Source organism: Castanea sativa, chromosome 5 (genome assembly GCF_040712315.1).
Source record: "Castanea sativa cultivar Marrone di Chiusa Pesio chromosome 5, ASM4071231v1".
NCBI classification, from domain to species: domain Eukaryota; kingdom Viridiplantae; phylum Streptophyta; class Magnoliopsida; order Fagales; family Fagaceae; genus Castanea; species Castanea sativa.
In genome coordinates, this window is record NC_134017.1 from 67,581,610 (window position 1) to 67,599,969 (window position 18,360).

At 30.6% G+C, this 18,360-nt stretch overlaps 1 protein-coding gene across 1 annotated transcript; it reads left to right on the top strand.

Annotated features, from left to right (window-relative positions):
* The first annotated feature begins 9,999 nt into the window (after positions 1 to 9,999).
* Positions 10,000 to 12,864, top strand: LOC142636308 (putative WRKY transcription factor 31). Its single transcript, XM_075810486.1, has 6 exons — positions 10,000 to 10,540; positions 10,656 to 10,754; positions 10,904 to 11,068; positions 11,198 to 11,572; positions 11,663 to 11,776; positions 11,905 to 12,864. Exons 1-6 carry the CDS (start codon positions 10,106 to 10,108, stop codon positions 12,625 to 12,627), a joined length of 1,911 nt encoding a protein of 636 aa, XP_075666601.1. The 5' UTR covers positions 10,000 to 10,105; the 3' UTR covers positions 12,628 to 12,864.
* Positions 12,865 to 18,360: the final 5,496 nt, after the last annotated feature.

Here is an 18,360-nt window from a genome sequence, read left to right on the forward strand (position 1 = left end):
TTGTCAATTAGGTCCATGACATTTTAAAATTAACTGATTTGATCCTTGAACTATATGTTAAATACAATAATTACATTTCTAAGTGCATATAGTTTAAGGACCAAATTTTGAAATATTAAGATGTAAAATCCAAACACCATAAACTTTAAAAGTGAAATCTAAATTCTGAAACTTTAGGATGTAAAATCCAAACACCCTAAACTTTAGGGCTGCAATTTGCCATTTACCCAAAAAATAAAATTAAAATATTAAGCTTTATTGGGATAAATTTATTTCATCTTAAATGAGAAATTATTGTTTTCTTAAAAGTATCACATTTTTTTCATAGTTGTAATTTTACACAATAGACGAAATAAAGTTATTAAAATAAGCTCTACCAAGTTTACATTGAGTTCAATTGTATAAATTAGGGTAAAATACAATCGCCCCTGAAGTTTGGACTATTGTCAATTAGGTCCATGACATTTTAAAACTAACTAATTTGATCCCTGAACTATATGCTAAATACAATAATTACATTTCTTATAAGTGCATATAGTTTAAGGACCAAATTGGTTATTTTTTAAATATTATGGATTTGCTTAGCATTAGCTCAAACCTCAAGGATACCAACTATATTTTATGTTATAAATTATAATTATTTATTTAATTATTGATTTAAATAATTGAAAATAGAACCCAAAATTTTTTTTATTAAACCTAAAAAAATGGTCCCTAGCTGATAACTCAACCTAACCTAACCTAACACAATGATATTTTTCAATTTAAAATGTTCAAAGCAGCCTCCGGCACGAAATTGACTCTCTAGCTTCGGATTAGGTTGAAAAACATCCTAAATTTAATATAACTTGACCTATGTGCACCTCTGATTGCATTGAGTTTTTCTTTATCGTGGAAAGAAAAAAGAGTAAAAGAAGATGGCGAAGGAGAGAAATGTATAACCTTGATTTTTTTTTTCTAACCTTAATCACTTACATTTTTTTAAAAAAATCCAAAAACCAAATAGAAAAGGAACATAACTATTCAATAAAATTGGCTGAATCTGGATCTAGAAACAGAAATCAATTATCAGAAAGCAGTCAAATTCATGCATTGATAGGTTCATTAGAGGTTCTTCAAATATTCAAATTTTGAAGTAAATTGACTCGTCTGATAATTTTAGCATTTTTCTTCAAACACGTTGGTTGGTGGAAGTACTTTTCCTCAAGTTAAAAAATAAATAAATAAAACTAGGGATGCCATTCCTTTAATTCATACCCAACCACCATGAAGCTTCAGAAAGAAAATGCGTACACAAAGAAGCTTAGATTTGACAATACAGAATCAGGTCGCAGAGGAAATAAAACTTGGGTACCTAAAGAAACCACCAAAAGTCACTCATATTAAACCCATTGTTTAAATACACACGTTGTAAACCTGCCTTTTTTGTCAAAGAAAATGAACAAAGCACGACTTTACTCTTCTTTTCTTTCTTTTCTTTTGGATCTCTTAATTCTCTATATGAATATGGGAATTGGGACTATTCATTTCTTCTAAACCTTTATTCCATAACTTTGGGCGCCGTATGTTTGAACAGATTTTGAGGAAAGAAGAGAAACCTACTAACTTTTCCCTACTATTTCCCTTTTGTGCACCAATTTCTTAATAAGACAATGTTGCATGCATGGAAAAGTTCTTCAATAATTGATGGATTCTAATTTCCAAGTCCGATGTATGAGTTTGGCTTACCAGTAAAACAATTGGGATAAGTTAAAGACAAATATTGTTCACATCTATTATTGATGACATGTTGGGATTAGAATGATATCATTTTCATACAAAGAGATTAAAATGTTATAAATCTAAAAATTCATCCAACATCATATCAATTAAAATTTTAAATAATATTACACTTTATATATTATTAAATTCATAAAATAAAATTTTAACGACAAGAGAGAGGGTATTTTGTTTCGGATCGATTATCAACATTATTTTGTTAACACAAATCACATTATATCACTTTCATAGTTGTAAAAAAGATTATACAATTTTTCAAGTCGGTATAAGTGTATCCACTCTTTTCAAATTAATCTGACGGTCAAAATTAGGCCAACATTTTTTCCAGACCAAGAGAAAGATGTTCAAAGGTTTGATGTTTAAGTTTCCTACAAAAGTCTAAAACATGAAAAATAAAATCTTTCCTACAAAAGAAAACTCTTATTGGTCAAAGGTAAACAAAGGAAGCTACCATTAATTTTTATTGGTTGGGGTACTCTACAAACGATCACCTTCCCTCTTCAACAATTTTCAAAAGAAACATTAAATAGAATTGAAGGGAGTAATGCAAAAGTACGTCAGAAGAGATTGAAAAACCAGGTGTAATAGAAAGAAAAAATATTAAACTTATAGATAGAGACAAAATTAGCAGTATTATCACCAAGATTTCTGCTGGGATTAGTCTAATCATGGTACAGTAATTTTCACTGTCAGAAAGGTACACCGCAAACGAGTTACTTAGACCAAGCCTCAAATAATTAGAGTATTAAACAAAGAGGCAGTTTTGTAAATAAGCATTAAATTTCATAGCATGCTTAAAGACTTTTTTTTTTTTTTTTTGATACGCGCTTGAAGACTTTTATAAATAATTTAAACTTATAAATCTTATTTTAATGACTACCTTACGGTCTATGAACATTATCCTAGACCTTGAAAGTCGAAGTTCATTTAAATAAAATACATTATTTTAGTAAAGAATTTGTATACATCTTCACTCATTTCTTAGTAATTAATAGGCTTAATTTAGTTACCTTAGAAGTTGTATTTTTTAATATTTTTTTAGGTGGACTTCGGATGATTACCTTTTAGAAGTTAGAATAATCATTTCGAGGTGGGTTTGGGATGAATATATATAAGCATTTTCTATTAATTTCCTTCATCACTTAGTAAAAAATTAACACAAAAAAATCTCAATTCTGCGTTTAAAATTTTAAATAGATAATAGCTTCGGCCCAAAAAATAGATAACAATAAACTGCGAAGTCAAAAATGAAGGGTAGTTTGTTTGAGAACGTTTGTTCACCTTTCGATTTAATGAACCACTTTAATTAAAGTTTATATTTTTAGATTTGATTGCTTAATAAACCAACCATCTACACAACTTTAATTGAAAATTTTCCAAAAAAAAAAAACACTTGATATAATCTAAAGTAAGTCACCAAATATGGCATGAATGAAATCATTAAGAACAACCCTCTGAAACATCCATTTTAAAAATAAAAAAAAGTAAGTCAATTATTATTACTACAAAAATCAGTTTGGAATACAATCTAAATATCAGGTTGTAATTCTTTTAACAACTCATGAAATTAATAGATAAAAATGCTCTGACATATCCTGTGATAGAGCTATAAACCTTTCTTGCAGAGAAACCAATTAAAAAAATCACCTGTTTTTTTTACTGGAAGTCCAATATAAATTGAGATAAACCAAATTTGCAAGATGGAAAATGTTAGTCTAAAATTCAAATTCAAATAACATTATTTATTTATATAAAGTGTGAAATGCTATAGTAACTTGTAAGAGAAACTTGAATTTGGCGGATGATGACATTACACAATATTATCGGCTCCATCAAACATTTATAATAAAACAAACGTCGTGTAAAGAAGAAAGGTAAGATATCCATTTAGAAAAGAATGGTAGAAAAGGGTTCGTATAAAGCCGGGGCAATTTAAGATAAGACTTTCAAATTTCTTTGGATAATGATAATGACCAGTGGAGTCATCATCAGAAACCTTATCATAAAACTTATGGCGAACAATATGAACATGATGCTTCCCCAAGCTTTGGTTACAGTGTATGGGTTTTGTACCTCAAATTAACATGTTTTGGTGTTTTGAATAGAAAATTTTAAGATTTAAAATTCCCTATTCATTGTAACTCTTAAATTATTTAAAAAAGAATATATATATATATATATATATATATATATATATATATATATATATATATATATAAGTGGATGGAATGCATTTAGATCTCACCAAGCCAATTATAATCTAAAAATAGAAGTGGGGAAAGGATTACATGAAATAAGTGCAAAAAATTAAAAATTAAAAAAATACAATAGTACTTTTGTGTCACACGTGCACCAAAAACTAACACTTCATTAATGGGTTAGGTTTAAGTTATATATGGTGTAATTTTTATTTATTTTTAAATTTTCATTTGAAAGAAATTCATTTCATGTTTGAGATTAATGGTCCGTTTGGATTGAGGATGAGGAATGGGGAGTAGAGTAGAGTAGATTTAGCCTAAAATTAGCCTATTTTCAGCCAACTCACTCTGTTTTCCTCTACTCTCTCTCTTTCTCCCCTCAATCCAAACAAGCCCTAACTTATACAAATCAAGTGTATAAAACAATGTTGTTAATTCCATGTAGGTGCCCATTTTGGTTTGTCTATTGGAATTTGGAATGGACATTTAGGTATTGGTTAATTCTAGCATACCATTTTGGGATTACCACTAATATATATAATACTCATATTCACTCATCATTAATGAAATAATAATAATAATCAAATCCAATCAACATAGTTTTAGGTTTTTTTATATAAAAAAGATAACTAAATTGGTATTTGAACATAATGGACCAGGTTCACTAATCAAAATAGGATGAAATGACTTAGAATTCAGCTTGAGATGGAACAAGGGATTTTTTTAATTCCAATTTACTTAATAATACGATAATTTCTATTCATTCCAGTAAGAACAGAATGGAATCCACAACTATAGTATAAACTACCACGTCATTTAGAATTAAAAATGATGTGATAGTTTGTATACTATTTTTTTTTTATAACAGTCTGAATACTATTAGATCAAAATAAAATAAAGTTTTAACTATGAAATGGATGAAATAAAGAGGATTTTTTTATATAAAAAAATTGAGATAGAAATCCTACTTTACATATGTGTGTGAATATCACTTTTGAAAACTTGAACCTTGACCCATATCCCCCCTCTATCCACATGAACTTGTACCTGTGGAGTAACCATTATGCTAAGGGTGCATGGTGGTGAAACTAAAAGGAGTTGAAATGGAAATGGAAATGATAATGCTCAACTTTTGTCAATGTTATACCACTTTATAACTTTCTATTAAATGTATTTCTTGAGAAGCCTATTGTTGGATTACATTGTCTTTTTATACACTCCAAGATTGTAAAAAATTAAAGACAATTAGAAATTAATAACTATCACATCTATAACATGCTTAAATCTTCAAAACAAAAAAAAAAAAATATATATATATATATATATATATATATATATAAACTTCAAATTAGATGCAAAACATTAATTTATGGATTTCATAATAAATAATAAATTTTATTTCATAGTTTTGTGTGCATATTAAAGGAAACTAAAACATTTAATCCAAAAATATTTTTTTTAAATATTAATCAAATAAAAAGTTATTTGTTTGGTGTTATATATATATATATATATATATATATATATATATATATATATATATATATATATATATATATATATATTTTTTTTTTTTTTTTTTTTTTTTGAGAAATAATTACAACATGCTGCTAACTCCGCTGCTCGAATCCTTTCACTTTTATACCCCCAAATACTTTGTACATAAGGATGTGTCAATTCAACTATAAGGCCTTTGGCTTTGTTTGGTGTTATATTAACTTAATAAGGTGATCAACTACATGAAAGATGTCAACAAAAAGTTACACAAAGTGTAAACTCGAGACTAACCATTCATTAATTTCTCTAATATGATCATTTATATGTATCGGTGACGGGTGAGATCATCAAAATTAAAATATAAAAAAAAGAATATAGCTTTTACTAACATATATTATTAAAACATGTGTGAAGGAATATTAAATGTTTAATGATGAGATGTAATGCATGTTCTTACATCTAAATAAATAAAATACACATTTTTTTTATACAAGATAGAATTTCTACTCTAACCTAATTTAAGTGTATATGTATGTAAAACTTCCTGCTAGAGACTTGAATCCCGGCCCTTGCCCCCACACTCCACAAGCATTTATACACATATTGTTAATTCACTTGGAACGCAACACAAATTTAATTTAAAGTGGTTGTGTGTGCTTTTCTTAATTCTTTTTTTACAATTTTTTTTTAATGAAAGATTAAAATAATCAACTAATACAAAATGCACCTTCACTTGTTCCCACAATTTAAGGATCTTAGTTAAGGAATTTGTTAACAAAATCCAATAAAAATAGAGGAAAAATATGAATAAAAACAATATTGCTGACTGTAAATGAGTCACTTCCATGGAACTATACCATTAGCAAATTCTTGTTAGCAATTTAAATAGTGAAAAAAATCCTCTTATACATTGGATAAGAATTATAAAACTATAAAATAATCAGCTATTTAGTTATTATAATTAAAACATTCACAATAATCAGCTATTTAGTTATTATAATTAAAACATTCACAATATAATAATTAATTATTCAAGTTCATATCCAACCCACGCATATTCAGGGGAGAAGCTAAAAATTTTATTTGGTGGGGCCTAATTGTAGTACTAAATATATTAGTCAAGAGTCAAGTTAAACCATCACATACATGCATAAATACACATAGATATATATAACCCTTAATACTTTAATACTAGGGTTGCTCATAATTTATAAATATATAGTATAAAAAATTATTTACTTTGTCATATGCATATTCACTAGATAATATTTTTAGGGAAATTTATCATTTTTTTTAAATTCCAATGAGGGTTCAAAATTTGTCTAGTTTGATATTAAACATAACAAAAAATGAATTTGAGAAAATCAAAACTACCTAGTCTATATAACTACTAGGCCAATTGACAAATTTTATTATTTTTTAAGAGCATTATTAGACTAACTTAATTATTGGGGGGGAGGGGGGGAATTCTATTTTTGAAGCTAAGTATTTAAAATTTTTAATAACTATACAAAAAATAAAAGAGTTTAAAAAAAAATTGGAGGGGCCATGGCCCGCTAAGCTTAGCTATAGCTCCGCCCCTACCCATCATGTAAAATCCAATAGAATAAAAGTTGGATTCTAACCGTCGTGGTTACAAGTTTTATTATTTATTTTAAATTATATTATATTCTTTGGATATGTACCCATGTGCATTCATTACGTAACGTAAAATAATTTTTATTCTATTATTTTTACTATTTATTTTATTCTTGTATATCACTTAAATATTTTATCTAGTTTACATCTAAATTTTAGTTAAATCATACATCATACAAGCATAATACTAATGTAAAGTGAAAAAACAAACCTTAGGTCTTAAGTGCCCAAATTATTAGATTTGGGTGCAGTTTTCCAATTCCACATATGCCAAGTAATTATAAGAAGAAATCTCATAGATGTGATCCCAAAATGTTATGGAGGAGTTTTGGAATCCCAAACTTGTTTGATTTCATCACGAGACACTGAAAACCACTAGATGAGATCTAATATGTGGGACTTATTATTTTTTAAATAAGAGGTAGAGTAAAAACATGGCTCAAACTTAAGACCACATACCATAATAAATTACTAAATATCCTTTAAGTATAAACTATTTCTTAAAATTCATTCATTCATTTAACAATACTTTTTAATAGTTGATAGGTTGATTTGAGCACAAAATACTGTAGACCTCACCCCATTTGATAATTCCTAAAATATTTATCTAGACAAATTAAAAAAGAATAAAAAAAAAAAAAAGAGAAAAAGAAAACAAGGTTAACCACCTATTCTCCAGGGGTTATTTACCTAAAGTCAAAAGAAAACTAGGTGTGTATTAATGAGTAGTCATGGACAAAATAGTAGTATTTTAAGTAGAAGAAGTATATGAATATGAATAATATGAATATGATAGATGGGAGGGGGGAGCAATAGGTGAAAGAAAGAAAGTCTAAGCAAGGGACTCGGTCCCACGGGTGGACAGTCAACATGGTTCCCGGGGGGTAGATGTAGAGAGATCTGAAACGTGGTATATCATGTCATGCTACGTGGGGCCATGCAGAGACTAGTCCACTGGCCCACCCGGTCGCCAGTCATCAACAGCCCCCACCAGTTCAGAAGAGAAAAAACCAACATAGCATTAGAGAGAGAGAGAGAGAAGAGCCGGGCCGTCAAATTCGTTGACTTGGCTACCCCCCCCACGCTTTTTTTCATTTATTTTATACATTTTTTTTTTTATTTCCTCACGTGGAACGCGCCGCACCGTTCGGGGCGGTGGGTTTTCTTTTTCTTTTTTTCTTTGGGTTTTGATTTTATAGATATATAGAAGAAATGAAGCCCAGTCAAACTCTTTTCTTGACGAAATGTGGACGAAACCTCGTTTCTATCACTCACTTCTGCCTTTTTTTCCCTTTTTGTCTACCTCTTTTGGGTCGGTACTTACCACCTACCAAACTTTCTTTTGGGATCCCCGACCCGGTTTTGTCTATGTTCACATTGCTTAGAAAAAATTTGAAAATTGGAATCTAGTTCTTTTTTTTTTTTTTACAAATTTGATACTTGCAGAAACTTGGATTTTATTTTACCTTTGTTTTGAATATTTGTCTATTGTTCACACATTGCTTGAAAAAATTGAAGATTAGGAGCAATTCAGTTTTGATAATTTGATAGTTGGAAAAAAGTGGGTTTAATTTTTTAGTCCAAATTTGATAAGAATGGAATGTAAACCTTATATTTTACACAATTTAATAAGAAATTATCACATCAGTATTTTATTTATAATTTAATACATCCTACCATATTTAATAACATCTCAATAAACTCCTAATTTGGTTGGATTTATATATAGGTATTAGAAATGATTGGGTGTGATTTTGCTTATTTTTAAATATGTAATAAGATGATGTAATATGTTGAAACTGGAGGGGTAAAATATGGGTTTTATTACACGTCCTTATAGAATTTAATCTCTTAAATTTTTGATGTTTCAGTTCAAGTTTCACTTTTATTTGGTCTTATACTAAAAATTGAGTTAATGTCTTAACTACAAATTTCACTTACACTAAAAAAATTGTGATTTACTAAAATTGAGTTGGTGACTTACTTATGATAGTAATTAGTAAGTACTCATCATTAAGTGGAAGCTATAAATTTAAATCCTATCATATTTAAGAAAAACAAATCTTATCTAACTTTTATACCAACTACTAAGTTATATATTGAAAATTATACAATAATGTATAATTATATATAAAATAAAGGTTCAAATTAAGAACAAGTAAGTATTGTGTTCATTATAAATTAAAGAAAGTATTACTTAAAATGAAAACAATGTTAAAATACAAGTTAGAACCATAATGTTTTTTTTTTCTTTTTTAGAAGTAAGAACCATAATGTTAATTTGTTAAAAGTGGGGCATATATATATATTTTTAAAGATTCAAAAAAATAATCATACTTTCTATTTAAAATTTAAATTTCATGATTTATATCGATTGAATTCAAACAAAACGTGAAACACCTATAACTCGTGTACATAAATATTATTAAAATAAAACATATGAAAGTCATAGTTTTTAGGAAGAAGAATAGTAAGGGAGATTAAGTGGTTTTGGTAATAAAAAAAAATAGTTTCATTTACTTCGACTGATAAATTCTTTAAAAAGTTAATTAAAATGTGAAAGGAGAGTGAAACAGGGAAAAAAAAAATGGAATCAATTTGATGTTGGAGCAAGTTAATGGGTGAAGAAGACAAAATGGGGCAACCCATTGAAATGGAAATCCGAAAGGGGAAAGTCCACAAAACAACTGTGGACCCCAAAGCCATCTGGGCAGAGTGACGCACCGTCTGACGCAAATAGCAAAGTCCCATCAAATTCTCCCTCTCAAATACACACCAAAAAGTAGAAATTAATAATTAAAAATAAATAAAAATCTAAATTCCAATCCATTTGGTCTTCGTTCCAAACCCTTTTTATAGGCGAGCCCATTGCACCGGAAAAAGACTTCACAGACTTCCTTCATCCTCTTAAAATCTCTTCTTCTCTATCTCTATAGTTTTTTTTTTTTCGTTGCTTTGTCTCTGAAAAAAAAAAACCTTTCTTTCTTGCTTTTATGGACAAAGGATGGGGTCTTACCCTTGATTCTGACTCTCTCGGTTTTTTCCTTAACAACAACAACAACAACAAAAGGCCCCCACACCCACACCCACACCCACAACACAACCTTAACAACAACAACCACCACCAACACAACAAGAGATCGATCAGCCTCGATAATACTATGTTTCCGGTGAATCTTGGCCGTAGAGATTACCATCATCATCACCATGAGCCTGCTGCTGCTGCTTCATCACCGCCGTCTGATCATGTCGAGACCCGTAGGGCTGTTGTTGATGAGGTTGACTTCTTTGCCAAAAAGCCTCGTTTAGCTAGTGAAGATGCTGATCATCATGATCGTGATGATGATGCTTCCAAAGCTAATAGAGTTAGTGTCAAGAAGGAGAATTCTCTTGGTGAAGCTCCTTCAAGGCCTGATTTGGATGTCAACGTAAGCTCTCTAATTTATTTTCACTTTTTTTCTTTCTTTCTTAAAGTGTATTATCATTAATTTATCCAATATGATATTTGCTTTTGATGCTAATTATTGTTTTTTCTAAATATAGACTGGGTTACACCTTCTTACTGCTAATACCGGAAGTGATCAATCAACGGTGGATGATGGGATTTCATCAGACTCAGATGATAAGCGAGCTAAGATTGAGGTAAGAGATTTTCCTAGATTATCTATTTATTCTAGATAAGAAAAAAAAGGATAAGGTTTTTTTTTTTTTTTTTTTTTGGGGGTTCCCTTTTTTGTTTTGCAATAATTTTGGAAGATTGCCCATTAAAGAAATTCACGTGTATGTTTCAGCTGGCACACTTACAAATGGAGCTCCAACGTATGAATGTGGAGAATCAAAGGTTGAAGGAAATGCTTAGTCAAGTGAGCAATAATTACAGTGTCTTACATAATCACCTTGTAACATTAATGCAACAGCAACAGACTCGTGGAGCCGATAGTGCACAAGAGAACGAGGTAACAACAACTACTACACCTAAAAAAAATGGATAAATTTAATTTGGGAAATACCTTAGTTTTGTCCTTGTATCATAATTGTGTATGTGTTCAAAATAACTCATTTAATTTTATTGGTATTATGGTCAGGTTGTTGAAGCTAAATCTGAAGAGAGAAAACTTGAGGTTGGAGGGTCACAAATGGTACCTATACAGTTTATGAATCCAGGTCCTGGTGCCACAGCTGAGGCAGACGAGATATCTAACTCTTCCTCAGAAGATAGGACCATTTCTGGATCTCCAAGGAACAATTCTAATGTTGTGAAGAACAGTGAGGTTGTTCCATATGATTCGGATAAAGATGCTAAAAGAGTTGGTAGGGAAGAGAGCCCAGAATCTGAATCACAAGGTTGGGTTCCTAATAAGGCTCCAAAATTTACTCCAAACAAGCCTATTGATCAATCCACCGAAGCCACCATGAGAAAGGCTCGTGTCTCAGTTCGTGCACGGTCAGAAGCACCCATGGTACGTTAATTTGTCAATCTTGTAACAAATTTCAACAAAAAGGGTGTACATTTTTGTGAGTGAAATTTATGTAATTTGATTCGTTTGCAGATTACTGATGGTTGCCAATGGCGAAAATATGGACAAAAAATGGCCAAAGGAAACCCATGTCCCCGGGCTTATTATCGATGCACTATGGCAGTTGGTTGTCCTGTTCGCAAACAAGTAAGTTTTTATATTCTTGTAATTGTTCCATTATAGAATTTAGCTAGTCATAATCGTATATAGTTTCAATCAAATACAGTAAATCCTGGTTTAGAGTACTAATAAGAATTCTGGGTTTTGATTTACAGGTTCAACGTTGTGCCGAAGATCGATCAATTCTAATCACAACTTATGAAGGAAACCACAATCATCCACTTCCACCAGCTGCAATGGCCATGGCATCAACCACAACAGCAGCTGCCTCTATGTTACTCTCGGGGTCTATGTCAAGTGCAGATGGGATAATGAACCCAAACTTGCTAGCAAGGGCTATTCTCCCTTGTTCATCAAGCATGGCAACAATTTCAGCGTCGGCACCATTTCCAACTGTGACACTAGACCTCACACATACCCCAAACCCATTACAATTCCCAAGACCCCAAACTCAATTCCCAATCCATTTCCCAGGTCAAGGCCAGAATGGTTTTGGGTCAGTACAACCCGCACAATTGCCTCAAGTTTTTGGTCAAGCACTTTACAACCAGTCCAAATTCTCGGGCCTCCAGCTTTCCCAAGATATGGGACATTCCCAATTGGGCCACCAAGCACCCCAACTACCCTTGCATCAAACCCAGCAGCAGCAGCAGCCCTCATTGGCTGACACAGTCAGTGCTGCCACAGCAGCCATCACAGCTGACCCAAATTTCACGGCAGCTCTAGCAGCCGCTATCTCATCCATCATTGGTGGCGGAGCTCATCCAAATAATAACAACAACACCTCCACCACCGCTACCAATAACAATATCAGTGCCAGCATGACCACAAGCAACTCCAACAATAGCAACAAAATCGGCAATTTTCCAGGGAATTAGAAGTTGGGCCTGATAATTTTCTCTTAATTTTTTTTTACCGATCTTGTTCTTTTATTGGGGGGCTTTACCTTTTTTTTTTTTTTGGTGGGATGAGAATGTGATTAGATGTTCATAATTTTTGTCCTTGTTGTGGGAGGGTTTATGACACACAAGTTCATTATTTCTTATTGTTTCATTTTGAATAATTTGATTCAAATTTCTCAGTAAATACATAGACAAAAAAAAAATTGAAAAAAATTCTAGCTGCTTTGTTACATCATTAGACTTTCTCAATTATTTTAATCTTTGTTCTGTTTTTCCTTCAAATTAAACAATCACTGACCCAATCTTGGGAACAGTAAAGACAAACAACACACCGTTTACATGAAGAAAAGAATCATCGTTGTTTTTGGCTTTACACAAAAAAGAGTTTGGAGGTATATTCGTTAATATTCTAGTCAAGAAATTCGGCCCACAGTTTGACACGTAAACTCTGTACAATTAATCCGGGCCTGAAATCGTAGACCAAAGAAGAGACTTTCCAGGCAATTACGTGTGTGAGACATGAATGATGAAAATGAATGATATAGAGGTCAACTTCATACAACTATAAAATTGCCAATACTAATTTTCTCTGTTTTTTTTTTCAAAGACTATTGAAGAAATGGTGGGTGGTACTTGTAGTTTCGTGGATTATTTTGGTACATCTTTTTCAATTGGACAACTGGGATACGTTTTTGACTTTTCGTCCACCTTGATTGACATCACGTTATGAGTTGTGCCACCCAATTCCAATCATGTGGTAATACTATTAAAATTTAGAGAGCGAGAAAAACAAAGAAACTTGGAACTTTGTGAGTCGCACCGTACCTCGTCCACCGTACAAGGATCTTTTACTCTTTCAGCTCCACCAAGAGGCGTGAGTACTGGGAAATGGAAAACAGACCATAATTAAAGACCGAAGACTAATGAGAAGTGAGAGAAGAACACCCTGTTTTTTATGATCACACGTGCATGCATGTGAACAGCAAGACTAATCTCAATTTCTTTTAACTCCTAAATTTCCTTGCATTTTCTCTTCCATGGAGAAAATTGTTGATCCATTGTGCACATAGGAATTTCTAGGTAATTGCTTGTGATTTGGTGTGAAGCACCTCTGTGCTTTTTGGTGTTGTGTTGAAATCTTTAAAAAGTGATATATATAAGTTAAATAAGTTATGTTGGAGTGAAAGCTCCATGTTTTGAGTAACAAATAATTATATATGTAATAGACATTTATATTGGTAGATTGAATTAACTCTTGCGCATAATGGGTAGACTTTTTTACTAGATACTTTGAAAGGGGAAAAAAAAAAGAAATGATGATGTCTTCCCATGTGCTTAACCAATAATTGATTTAAATAATGTGACATTCGATAAAGCTTTACAGTTGTAAATCTCAAGCTTATCCAAAAAGAATACCATAACTTTTTTACTGAGAGAGCATCTTTAACACCATTTCAAAATTCTCATCTAAATTTCGAGGAAAAGCCACGTTTTCATTTTTACCTAATTTCATTTTCAAATATATTTTCAACAAACTAGATACGTGTTTATCTTTTTTCTATTTTATATAAACAATCTTTTTATTCTTTTATTTTTCCTTTATAAATTTCTATTCTCAAATGTCTCACTTTTTTATCCATTCTCCCCAGGTTTCTTCTTATTAATTACTTCCCTTTCTTCTTTTTCACTACCTACATACAACCCATACATAATAGACTCACAAATATAGTGCTCAACTCACAACTCAAAAAAATAATCTTTTGTTCCACCCACAACCCACCAGCATTGTTCAAACACCCATAGACCCAAAACCCATTAACCATTACCACTTATCACTGTCTAGGAGGGACTAAGAGCACAATTGCTAAGCAAAAAAAAAATGCAAGAACACATTAGCATCTTGAGGGCCGGCTTGATGCATTTGGGGGCCTTAGGAGAAAATTGATTTGAAACTTTTTATATATTTAAATATGAATTTTTTTGAGAAAAAAAATTAAATATGACTTAAATTCTATTATCTTGTTTTAGTTGTAAAACTACTAATTAGCTACGTAGACTTTTTTTTCTTCAGAAAATCTATAGACACAAAAAAATTGACAACTTTTCATAGTTGTTGATATGACAGATTGGTAGTGGTAAAAACGTGATATTTGCGGTAGGTCTAGATAAAAACAAGTAAAAGTTTGTCAACTCAACTGTTGTGAAAAATGTTGTAAAATTATTTGTGTACTGCTCTTTTTTCCCAATATTTTCACAACAAATCCTAAGTATTAAGTTGTTACTGATTCTAATTTTAACCCACTATTGAAATTACTTTTTTGCCAACCAATAATAGCTAATAACAACCTGACACTTGAGATTTGTTGTTAAACATGTTGTAGACGTAACATTTTTCTCTCTTTTTCTTGTATTTCATTTGATAAAAAATATTGTTTTATTTATTGACTAATATTTGAGCTTTATTAATACTTTTAGACTAAAAAGAAAATTACTTTATTGGTTAAAATTTAGGAACCTTTTTCTACCTGGGGCCTTAGGCGGCCGTATCATTCACTTTCATAATAGAGCCGGCCCTGCATCTTCAAACTACATGCCCCAAAGGTTTGCTCTGCCATTGGACAAGACCACAAAAGCATGTAAAATGGTTTGCTCTGCCTGGTGACGCAGAGTACAAAGGTTCAACCTAGACAGAATTCTTACTCAAACTATTTATTGTTGGGACTAGCAAAGACCAAACTGATCTCCACATATTGCGACCAACAAAACCTAGACTAGAACTACATTGTCTAACTGGGTCTGGGTCATTAAGAACTAATTTGTTGGAGCTCTATATTTGGGCTTGGGTTTCCAAAATTTGGAAGAAAAAATGTTTTACATTATCTATTAGATATGCTCTAACTTTTGCATTAATAAAATTATCATTCAAGTCCCCCTTTTGACTAGAAGCAACTATTAGGCATTGGAAACCAAATAATAGTTAAAAAAATATATATTATATTAACTAATTGATTTTAAAGGATGGCTAATCCCTTGTGTTTGTATTTTAGTTATGAATTTAATGAACTCTGTTATTGGCTGGATCATACAAAGATATAAAAAGATGAGGTGCAAACCTTTTTTTCTTTTCTTTTTCTTTTTTATCAAGGTCCATTTTAGTTTCTTCTTAAAAAAAATGCACTTTAGTTTGATTCTCAAAAAATAAAAAATAAAAGGTCCACTTTAGTTTTATAGTAAGCACCTTTAGGCCCTAATTTCGCCGAAATAGTATTTCGTTGGGCTTGAAAGGTACTTTAATTTTATTTTTTGTTCTTTGGATAGTTTTATAGCCCGTGCTTCTAAAGACCCAGTACTCTTTGTTATTTCTAAAGAAAAAAATATTATAAAATGTACGTTTTAATTTCCAAGGCCCAACTAGTTGAAATATAAAGGCCCAACATTTCCCAATAAGTCCACTAACACATATTTTTCTGTAACTTCTTTCCCAGTTGCGGACAGATATATTGTGTATCATAGAAAATTTCGGAATATTGTATATGAATATGTACAACTTTTTAATTTTAATTCTTTTTAAGATATACCTCTATCTTTTAATCAAATTTATTTTCTTAGACCTTATCTTAAGATTTCAACTCCAATGAATCTTCAGTAGCAATCAACTAATTTTATTTTAATTTATTTTTTTGATCTAATTTTATTTTAATTTATTAGATATTCATTCATATGTTAAAAATGTGAAACAACATCATTTTATAAGGGAATTAATAGAAATATTTTAATGGCAGTAGAATGAAGGAGTAAAGTAATCACATAATCAAAGTTTTTTGATACAAGATAAAATTTCTACTCTAACTAATCTATTCTATCTAGCTTAATCTAAGTATATATGTGTGTGAAGCTCCCTTTTAGAGATTTGAACCATGACCCTTGCCCTCCACACTCCACAAGTATTTATACTTGTGGAGCCACCACCACATCAAGAGTGCGCGATGGTAATCACATAAGCAAAATTAATGTGCTAAAATAATTAAACTTTTAAACTTAGTGGATTAAAATGACAGTTAATCAAAATAAAGTTAGGGTGAAAAGGTGTATATTTTCCTTTCTATTTTTCCAACAATTCTTAGTAATAAACAAAGGCTAAAACCCACTCTTTTTTATATTTAATAAGAAGTTTAGGCATCAGAAAATATTTCCCAGTACTTTTTTTTTGTTGCACTATTATATTATTTAAATTGTGTTTATTAGAGTAGTTTTCAATAACTTTTATTTTGATTGTTCTTATTTTTTATATTGATATCATTAAATTTTGTATTATTAATAATTTAAATGTTGAAATAAAATCTTTATTTTTATATCTATATAAAAATATTAGGACATAATTTATTTTATAGAGTATTTTCAAGAATACAACTAAACAGTAGGAGAGCAAGTAGTTTCCTCTAAAAATGTTTTTAGACAAAAATGATTTCTAAAAGAAAATATTTATGTTGAAACAAAAAAAAAAAAACTTAATTTTTTTTTTTTTGTGTGTACAATTACTGATATGTACAATGAAGATTGGTATATATTAAAATTACTATTAGTAGTGAATCCGCATTAGAGTATCATACAAAAAAGTCGAAAAGCAAAATATTGGCCAGTTTGTAGACGTGGCAAAACGGGCGGGTTGGGTTGGGTTTGGGTCAATCAGGTTTGCGGGTCAAACGGGTTGCAAGTCAAAACGGGTGAATCGGGTTGCGGGTCGTGTTGACCCGTATTTTTCAAACAAGTTTTTTTTTTCAATTACAAAAACAAATCAATGACAACCTGTTTAGAAAAAATGAATAAAATCAATTAAGCAAATTAATTGCACTTAATGCCACTTGTTAATATTCTTCAAATTCTGACAGTCTTGAGCATGACAAAAATTATTTATAGTCATAAATTCATGATAGAAAAATTCTTCAATGTTAATAGTTCACTGTCAAAATGCATATAATTACAAGTTTACATCTTCAAAAAGAGATAAATCTTAAAACAAACAAAACAAATAAGCCAACAAAGTATCAAGTTATCGGTCTTCTTAAGTGCACATGTTCCTGTTGCATTTAAAATAATAGTAAAATTAGATTACTTAGAAAGATAAACTAAACAAAAAAAGATTTAAAAATAAACACAACATATTAAGTAAAGAAGAATAAGTAAATATTTTATAAGAATTACACCTCAATCTCAATCTACTCAACGTTGGTAGTAGATTCAGCATTGCAATATTCATACTTGCAAATTATAGCTCAAGTTGGCCAATTTCATCAGCATCTTCGTCTACAATACAATATTTTAATAAAGCAAATCAATAAAGAATTAAAATTTTATAATTATGACTATAAAAAAATTCAATTGCCTTCAAATCCATATAGCCAACTTTTAGTACACAACGTAACTTCCACATTCTTAGGTAAAAGACATGATCCATATGTAGTAAGAATTTTTTTCCTAGTGTTAAAACTTGATTCAAAAGCAACAGTGCTTATCGGAATGCTAATGAGATCCCGTGCCATTAAAGAGAGCTCTGGAAACCGATTGTAATGCTCTTTCCACCAAGAGAGCACTTTTAACTTTGAATTTCTCTTTTTGTTAAGTCTAGGCTCTTCTAAATACAAGTCCATCTGAGATTTTTTTGTTTTGGCACCACGACCACTTTCATAATGATCAAATTCCTAATCATTA